A 9,974-nucleotide genomic window follows, 5' to 3' on the forward strand; every position below is an offset into this window, starting at 1 on the left:
AAACAAAAACTTTGATGAGAATGATAAAGTTATGAAGCTTATGCTGTGTTTTTGTCACAGAACAGCACAGTATCCATTTGAATACTGCTTTAAAATGTCTGGGAGAAGCTGAGTAACTGTCTGTAACCGAGAAGCCTGAAGGCTGCGCACTGTTGAGTGCTGGGAGAAGCCTGAAGGCTGCGTACTGTTGAGTGCTGGGAGAAGCCTGAAGGCTGCGGACTGTTGAGTGCTGGGAGAAGCCTGAAGGCTGCGTACTGTTGAGTGCTGGGAGAAGCCTGAAGGCTGCGTACTGTTGAGTGCTGGGAGAAGCCTGAAGGCTGCACACTGTTGAGTGCTGGGAGAAGCCTGAAGGCTGCACACTGTTGAGTGCTGGGCTGACCGCTCACCCCGCCTCCTCCTGAACCACCATCAGGTTAAAGTACTCTAAGTTTCAGGGTCAGATAATGTTAGTGAAGCATCCTTTCCTAGAGCTGACCTCCTGAGGACGGATAAAAGTCCCTTTTAAGGGGGTGGGAGGTCCACAAAACCTTTCTCAGGCCATTGCCTCTGGCCCTCTTTCTATAACAAACCTGACCTTCTGTGCTAACCGGAATAAGACAGTGTCTTTGGTAAGTGTCTGATGTGGGGCCTCGGCAGCTTCCTTAGCTCTCTGTGGAAACTGAGTCTGTGCTGGAGGCCACTCCCCCCAGGCAGTTTCCAGGGGACAGAGTGGGGTTGGCAGTAACATTGGTAACTCAGGCCAACGGGGGGGGGGGGGGGGGTGGCGTGCGGCCACTAGGTGGCAGCACTGTGGGGCTCCCAGCACACTTCTAAGTACCTGCAAAGATGTCACACAAGAAGACAGAGGGCATTTCACTGGCAGTCAGGCCTGAACAATAGGGACATGTGCACAGCACTGCACAAGTACCCAAGGAATAAGCCGCCCTGTAGCCCCAGACATCAGTTATCAGCTAGCAGTCACCCAACACTGTCACGGGTCTTACGTGAGCCATCTCTTTTTGTCCCCACACCATCCTGTCAGGGCTGGTGTCATCTTGACCAGATGAGAGACTGAGGTTCTAGCCCTTAAGGGTGGCTGGGAGTGACACACCAGCAAGGTGGTGCTGCTGGCCCGCTCAGCACCCTCTCTCACCCCTGTAAACGAGCGAGCATTCCTTGGGAACCGCTGAGGGCTGGCCAACTGCCTCGACAGCCTCAGAGTCACATTCGGAAGGTTTGCAAGAGAGTCTAACATTTACAAAATAAGTCACCCTGTGTGTAAATGAGACAGAGGCTATCAAAGGTGAAGCTCGTGGGAGTGTGTGCTTCAGAGCCGTGTGGACGTGAATCTCCATCCTGACTCCCTCCTGCCAGAGACCTCAGATCCAACTCAGTCTCCAGGCTTCAAGGCGGGGGGAGGGGGGGCAGCGTAACCAAGAGGTCTGTAACCACTGCCTCAAAGGGTTGTTACATAGACTAAATGAGAACACTCAAGTGCACCCAAGATTGCTTAATTCTCCTTCTTCTCTTGGAGGAAACAGAGCTCTGTGCACCTATGAAGAGTCAGTTTTCACAGTCCTGCCTGGTTCTCAGGTTGCCTAAGAGCACAGCAGAGGCCGAACACTGGGGCCTCATGAAATGATGTTCCTGTCTCTCTTCTTCCGAGAGAGAACCAGCACGTGTGGAGCAGGTTACAGGCTCCGTGCTGACCGCCTGCCCGGACCCTCACAGTTGCTTAGTCCTTACAACAGCTCTCCACACTTAGCCCAGGGGGTTGCCGCCCTCCATCCACACAGAGACTCAGGACATGCCACAGGCACGCCACACAGCCAGCGTGGCCTCCGCTCTCCTCCAGCACTGGCCACACAGACACTGACCTGAACTAGGTAATCCCTAGGTAAGAGAGGGAGCCGGACATGTTCCATCAGCTTTGCCATGTGGTCTAAGCGAGTCTCCTTCTCATAATTGATCCATGAAATCACAGCTTCGAACACCTAGGAAGAAAAGAGAAAACTTGCAAAGAGCTGCCTCCACTCGAACACCTGGGAGGAAAACAAAGTTGCCAGGCATCCACACGGGCAGTTCGTCTAAGACTTGGTGTTTAGGACAAAAGTCGAGAAAGCTGTGACTACTAGCTGCTCTATCAGAGAGCAGGCGTGTTGAATGCTAAGCCTGATACCCCAGGGGTGCAGTCATCACGGCTCACACTAAAGTCGGTTCTGACCGTCACTCAAGGGTACAGCTGCACAGTGCAAACTGTAAACCATGACATGGAAAGAGTCCCAGAAGGACCAGAAGCCTTCAGCACGTGGTTTCTTTCCTCCCTGCATTTATTTCCCCAGTAATACAGAACAATGGCAGTAAGATCGCCCTCTGCCTAATGCTAGCCATGGTGACGAAAGGGACACAGAATGCCAGAGAACAGAACACCCTCCTTGGACTTCTCTTCGAGGAGAGACTTGACTTCTGTGCGAATCAAATCTGGGGAGCCTGGAACGGAAAGGAGAAACGATGATTCACTTTGCACGGGGGTTGAGTCCAAATTCAAACTCCACGCCATCACGCACACACAGACTGGCAAAATCCAGACCTGATGAGGATGAACCAACCAGCAATCTTGAAATGAAGACGTACAGCTTTGTGGGACAGAGGGGATGTGGCGGAGCCAACAAAAATGAAAAAATGCACAAAGTCTCTGGTCAAAAAATAAAACCTACCCCTTCTAGAGTGAAAGCCAAAAGGCTCAGTTAAATGGGCAAGAACACGTGTCCAAGTGTCAGCTACGATACTCTTGTAGTGGGATTTTTAAAAAGAAGGACCTGAAGACCACTGAGGAAACAGTGGTTTTTGCTGTTAAGGAGACTACAACATGGGCTGGAGAGATGGCTCAGCAGTTAAAAGCGCTTGTTCTCGCAAAGGACCCAGGCAGGTTCAGTGCTTAGCACCCACATGGCAGCTCACAGCCCTCCATAACTCTAGCTCCAAGGATCTGATACCCTGTCTATAATTAATCAAATTCTACACTCACCGTGTTTATTTCACTGGTTTGCACACTCTACCTCAATAGCAAACAGCGTTACTTTCAAAGTACAGTAACAGATCATAGCAGAGTAAATAAAAATCAGAGCCAAGAGCATGTGGCTACCGTAGGGAGTACCAGACAGGCTCTTCCGTAAAGAAATCCACTGCCTGGTTAAGTGTGGGAGAATGACCGAACTGAGAAAGCTATTTTTGCAGTGCCGCCATAGTAACTGACTCAGTGGGTGCTAACATCAGAAGCTGTCTAGGAATAAGAATTTTGTTCTCAGTGCAGCACCCTCTCTGACAGATACAACCTTAGACAAGGATCAAGTTTATTAAATTTACTGCCAGTAACACAACAAACCTACGGGTTTTTTTTTTTTTTCGTTTTTGTTTGTTTGCTTGCTTGCTTTTGTTTTTTGAGGCAGGGTCTCTGTGCAGTCGAGGCTAACCCAGTAGACCAGGCTGGCCTTGAACTACAGAGATCCTCCCACCTCTGCCTCCCGAGTGCTGGGATTAAAGGTGTGCCCCACCACACCCAGTCATCAAACCTGCATTTTTATTAAAGTTTCTAATTTGTGTGTCGTTCTCACAATGCAGTAACCACAGAGGCCAGAGGAGGGCATCGGCTCCCCGGGACTGTAGTTATTATGAGCCACCAGCTGAATGCTGGAATTTGAACTTGTGTCCTCTGCAAGAGCAGTCAGTGCTCTTAACCACTGAGCCATCTCTCCAGCCAAGAATTTCATTTTTAAAAACAGATCAGAGCAGAACTAATGGGCAGCATATGTGTGCAGGTGTTTTTTTCATTTCTGAATGCAATAAGCTATATATTAATTAACCATAAACAGACGAATATCACAGAAATCCTCCTTGCATATCTTGAAAGGCATAAGCTCAATAGAGTTTTGTCCCTCAGACACAGCCGTGTTTCCTGGTATGTAATAGTCGCTCAAATGCCCTTGTCAGCGAGGGGCCAGATGACTGAGTTCAGAGGAAGCCTGTGACGAGGATGGGACACTTGGCCGGGCTGAAGTGGAAAGCCAGGCCGGGGAGGAGGGGCTGGAATCTTGCTGGGAAGCATAGAGTCAGAGTCTGGCAGAGAAGCCTGGCTTATTCGGGGATGTGGTGGGCTGTTGCCACGCTGCCTGGCTTGCATGCTGTCCACACCTCCTCCTTTCCGTGTTATCTGTGAACTCCTGCAGGACGGAGAAGTCTGCTGTCTGACTCCTTCCCCATGGGTGTGATACCAAGTGACTGGGTGACAGAGCCTGGCTGAGGAAGGGACTTGAGGCCTTGGTAGGCTGGGTGACAGATCACCGTTTTCCCCCCACCAACCAGCCTAATCTTTGCTTTAAAGGTGAAAATGCAAGGGCCACTCATCCAACGCTGGGGTATTTTACTTTAGCTCTCCTTTGGTTGGACCAGCCTAACCGGCTCATCTGCTCAGCTGTGAAAGCCACGGCCAGTAACAGCACCAACTCCACAGGGCCCACCCAAGACCACACGCCTCTTCCACTTGGGCGTCGTGCTTGAAAACAAACAAGTGGACGTGCAGAGAGCTTCAGCCCTGAGTGGACTGGAAGTCGTCCCCAACGGCTCTTCCCTCAGAGACACCATTCTCCTGACTGACCTCTCGTGACAAGCCAGCGAGTCAAGGCTCCTGAGCTCTATATATAGACTTAGCCAAGCCAGAACTGGAAAGAGGCAGACGTGTGCTCCCCTCAAACCCACCTGTGATTTCCCATTTGTTTTTCCCATTAGTCCCAGCTGCCTCTCAAGTGTCTACTAGGCCTGGGTTGGCAAAGTACAGCCCACAGGCCAAATCCAGCCTGCACCTGTTTTGCAAATGAAATTTTGCTGGAACAGCGCCACACTGGCTCAGACTCTCCAGGCTGCTTCCTACACAGCAGCAGAGACGAAAAACAACACGGCACAGGCCCTGAAATGCCAGGAACTTGTACTCAGGGAAACCTACAGCTATGCCAGGGCTCCAGCCACGGGACGGGGTAACGCTTACTCGGCGACATTGCCAGGGGTTCCTCTGCTGCTCACGCCTGGGGTCTCTCAAAGAAACAGGGTAATTCCCTCACTGATGCATGCTGCTGAGCCAGTTTCTTGGATGCTATAAGGGCAAAAGAAATGAGGCAACGTTTTTACTGTTCTGGGCCCCTCAATCCTTGCACATAAGCCATGACTTGAGAGCACTGGCTAAATGGCCACCCACACCCTGGTCACACAGGCTGCCAAGTCCGGCTGGATCTGAATGCCTCGGGTAAAGGGGGCTGGAGGACTGAGCACCGATGCTAGCTTTCAGTGCGTAGCTTGAAAATCAAGAAGGCGGGCTCCAGCAATAGGTGGGACGGGACTTTGGTAAAGCAACCCTTGCAACAGGAATCGGAGGCGAAGCTCACTAAACAATGCCAAAGAAAAAGCTAGGCTCCTGCCCATGGACCGGTCGCTGATCGGGACTGGAGGATTCTGATCAAGGACGTCTTGCAGGCATAATCTCATTTAATTCACACAAAATTTCCAAAGGAGGTGTCACGATTCATGTGTTACAGATGACCAAACAGCCTCGGGGAGTGACAAGTTAGCAGACACCACACTGCCAGGGAGGAGACCCAGATGCAAACTCACCTCGAGCCCCAGACCCCTAGTTTAAGTGCTGGGCAAAGAGGTGCATCTCAGTCGCAGGTAGCTTAACCCTGTGCCGGCTGCAGAGCTGGAGGCCAGGTTCTTAAGTCTGGAGTTCTAACTACAGCCATCCACACTGCCCGGGGACATCAGCCCAGGGGAGGGACAGGCGCAAGGGCATTTGCCAAGTCTACTGGCACACTTTTAAATTGGGGGCTTCTGTATACAAGAATGGTCAGGTTTTGTTTCTTTGCTTAACTTTTATTTTTTAAAATATTTTTAATGATTTATTTATTCTTATGTTAGTGCATTGCTGCTTTGCCTGCATATATGTCTGTGTGAGAGTGTCAGATCCCTGGAACTGGAGTTACAGACAGTTGTGAGCTGCCTGTGGGTGCTAGGAATTGAACTTGGGTCCTCTGGAAGAGCAGCCACTGCTCTTAACTGCTGAGCCATCTCTCCAGCCCTTGATTTTTTTTTAATTAAAATATATTTACATCGCTTTCCAGCTTCCCTTTCCTCCATCCAAACCCTCCCATATTCCCCTCCTACCTCTCAAACTCATGGTCCCTTTTAGTACACGCACATACACATGCACACGCACACACACACACACAATCTACTGTGTCCATTTAGTGTCACTTGCGTGTGTATGATTTCAGGGCTGACCTAAAGCATTGCATAGGATATAGCAGGATTCCCGGGTACCTTACAGAGCTTGCTGACAATAGACACGAAACAGAGAGTGCAAGGGAATGGTTTGGGAATGTACTTTTTATGTCTGTGCAAACATCCAACCCTCAGTAGTGAGTTCTTGCCCCCTTCTTAACTCAGAGGCAAAGCCGGTGTGGATAACCGCGGGTGCTGGCAATCTTCCAGGTCCTGCGGCTCTCTCTCAATTGTTTTACTTGCTTCTCTTTGCATTTTTTCTCATATGAAGGCGTTATACAACCCTTAAAGTCACTCTGCCCCACTAGCAGTTCAAGATTAATTTCCTACAAATCAAAACGACTCTGAGATTTCACCTTACATCTGTCAGAAAGGCTAAGATCAAGAACATTATTGATAGCTCGTGCTGGCAAGAATGTGAAGCCAGGGAGACGCTCCTCTCCTCTGCTGGTGGGAGTGCAAGCTTGTACAGCCACTCTGAAAATCAAAATCAATTTCCTCAGAAAACTGGGAATCAATCTACCTCAAGACCCAGTGATATCACTCTTGGGCAAATACCCAAAGGACAACAGACCTCAGGGTACAGCAGGGATTCCAACAGCTCACCCTAGGCAGGGAAGTTCACCGGCTCAGTCACCGAGAAATAACGCCTTCATGGAGATCAAGCCCAGTCTTCCAGCCCGTGCAGCCCTGGTGCAGGAGAATTGTCTGCCCATATCCCATGCCTGAGCCCAGGTCCTAAGAATTCAGATGGTAGAGCCTCTGGCACTGATGCCCCTGGGAGACAGCTCGCTTCTCCCAGGAAACAAAATATCACAATTAGACACTTGAAATGTATAATACAGAGAAATATAACCTGGAGTACATGAAAACATAAGTTTTAAGAAAACTAATCAATTTCTTTCTGATCCATGACTGAAATGAAAGCCACACCCCCTCAGTGTCCATTCAGGGCCACCTATGAAAAGCCTCCATTGTCTTAGGGTTTCCACTTGTTGAGCTAATACACCACCAAGAGCTTCGGGAAGGGAAGGGTTAATTGCAGTTTATAGCTGGTAGTCTAGCATCCAGGGAAGTCTGGGTAGGAATTCAAGGTAGGACCCTATAGGGTCACTGCTTACTGGCTTGCTCCCCGTGGCTTGCTTAGTATGTTTTCTTATAGAACCCATGACCACTTGCCGAGGGATGGCACCACCCACAGTGAGCTGGGCCCTCCCACATCAATCATCAATCAAGATAATACGCCACAGCCTTGGGCACAGGCCAATGTAGTGGGGGCATTTTCTAAACTGGGGATATCTCCTGTTGCTCACTACCTTACTTTTGGAGACAGGATCAATATCTTATTGAACCAGGAACTGCCAGCTTCTGCTAGAACGCTCAGCCAGTGAGTCCCCGGGGTCCTCCAGTCTCCTCTCCTCAGCACCAGGGTTATAAACACGTACTGGATGCCGGCCCAGCTCCAACACAGGTGTTTTGGTATCTGAGCACACACCTGGACACGAGCACTTTACCCACTAAGTCGTCTCTCTAGCCTCAAGCAGTAGGAATTTTTAAAACAAAAACCAAATAAAGAAGAGAAAGCGAGGTGAATACCTGCCTGCCCACTAGTACCCCTGCCCCCACCTCCATCCTGCTCCTCTCCTCCACCCTACCCCCCACTTTCACACGCCTGCTCTTTTCTCTGAAGGAGTATTGAAATGAGTCCAGTCATCTGGCCTAGGGCAGGTCCAGCCTCAGCCTGCCTCCCTCACTCCTACGGGGAACAAAATTTGAGCATCCTCATGGTGCCAAGAACTGTGCACAGCCCTGAGATCACTGTGGTGCTCTTGTCTCTAGGCCACACCCATGGGAGAGCATCCCTGAACGGGCCCTGGGCCAGCACCACTAAGGCTTCCAATGGCCACACAGGGAGTCTCAGCAGGATTCCTAACCGCAGCACTGACGGGATCTTCCAGTAAAACGGTATTTTCTGTGCTCTCGGCAATTCCGTGCCTGGTTCACTCCTCCCAAGAACACCGCTGCAGGGTAAACGCTGCGCCACCACTACCCACTTGTACAGACGAAAGTGCTGAGCCTAGAAGGGTCTTCTAGTCTCTTATTCAGCAAATTCTTTGTCTCCCACGAGCCTGGCATCAATCTAGAAAACAGCCCACACCTCTGACCACGTGGTGGACACATTCTAGCAGGACAGAAGTTGCTTGTGTTAGCAATTTATCAGCTCTGAAGAAGCGAGCTGTCTCGACCCGGCCCGTGCAGCAAATATCAGTCATTAACAGTAAAGCACCCGTCTCCTCAGCTTCAGGAAGGGCAGGTGAAGTTTTTCCAACTTTAATGTCTGAAGCCTGGCTGCACTTTATAATACATTCACAAGAACCCTGTGAGCTATAGGCAAAAAAGTAAGTGTAAAGTATAGCTAGCTACATTAACTGTTTAAATGCAGATTTAGACAAGTCCAGGTTATGTAATTATGAACCCAGTTAAATTTCAACTTAATATCCCTAACATTACTTCAAATACATTTTTTAAAAAAAACCAACTATGAACAAAATTGAAAGGAAAAACTATTGTGTGTGCCAGACTTCACTTATCACATCCAATGTAATTACAGGAAGAGGAGCCATGAAATCTGGGGCACAATTTCCAAAGCACAAAGGATGCCAAACACTGTCAGAAGTTTTTGAGCTATTTAGCTATGAGTTTTAGGGGTTGGAGAGGTGGCTCAATGGTTAAGAGCACCTTCCTCTCTTGCGTAAGACCTGGGTTGGTCTCTCAGTGTCCACATGGCAGCTCACAACCATCTGTAACCCCAGTTCCAGAGGAGCCGACGCCTTCTTCTGTAGCACACAGACATGCCTGTGAATCTCTGAGTTTGAGACCAGCCTGGTTTACTCCAGGCCAGCCGGAGACACACAGTGAGAGACCTTGTCAGAAAAGGGGTGTGGAGGTGGGGGGCTAGTTAATAAGAAAATGTAGCTACTATTTTTAAAACCCTACTATTTAAAAAAAAATATGGGCATGGGAGCTTTACCTGCATGTGTATCTGCCTGCCACATGTGTCCCTGGAGCCTCTAAAGGCCAGAAGAGGACAGCAGACTCCTTGGAACTGGCGTTACAGATGGTTGTGAGCCACCATGTGGGTAATGGGAACCAAACACGGGTCCTCAGAAGAAACAGCCAGTGCTCTTAACTACGGAGCCCCCACACCCTCCTTTTTGATAAGCCTCGCTCTTCAACACATTAGGGCAATTAAAGGACAGATAATATTTGTATTAGTAACTTTTCATGTCCCTGTGGCCAGATTCCTGAGAAGAAATGACTTAGTGGAGGAATAACCTAGCTGGCTCACGGTCCGAGAGTAGGTCTGTCATGGAGGGGAAGGCACAGCAATAGGAACAGCGTGAAGCCACCATGGCAGAAGCATGGAGCTCCTCGTGGACATCTCCATGGACCAGGAAAGAGGGAAAGGAAGGCTGGCACTCGGCTGGCATTCCCTCCTCCCCTTTGTGGTCAGTCTGGGATCCCAGCCCACAGGAAGATGCCACCCATAGTCAGGGTGTGTCTTCCCGCTCAACTAACCCTTCCTGGGAAAAACCCTCCCAGACACATCCATATATCTGCCTCACTAATGCCCTGGGACTAGGTGACTAGGTGTTTCTCTTCTTCTT

At 49.7% G+C, this 9,974-nt stretch overlaps 1 protein-coding gene across 2 annotated transcripts in view; it reads right to left on the reverse strand.

Annotated features, from left to right (window-relative positions):
- Klhl3 (kelch like family member 3) overlaps nt 1-9,974 on the reverse strand; it is a 106,627-nt gene that overhangs the window by 29,466 nt on the left and 67,187 nt on the right. For both annotated transcript variants that reach the window (XM_050144405.1, XM_050144404.1), the window contains one exon: nt 1,857-1,973. In XM_050144405.1, coding sequence (XP_050000362.1) covers nt 1,857-1,973 — 117 coding nt within the window. The remainder of the gene's footprint in view (nt 1-1,856; nt 1,974-9,974) is intronic.

Source organism: Alexandromys fortis, unplaced genomic scaffold, assembly GCF_014885135.2.
Source record: "Alexandromys fortis isolate MF-2015 unplaced genomic scaffold, M_Fortis_MF-2015_v1.1 scaffold_1, whole genome shotgun sequence".
NCBI classification, from domain to species: domain Eukaryota; kingdom Metazoa; phylum Chordata; class Mammalia; order Rodentia; family Cricetidae; genus Alexandromys; species Alexandromys fortis.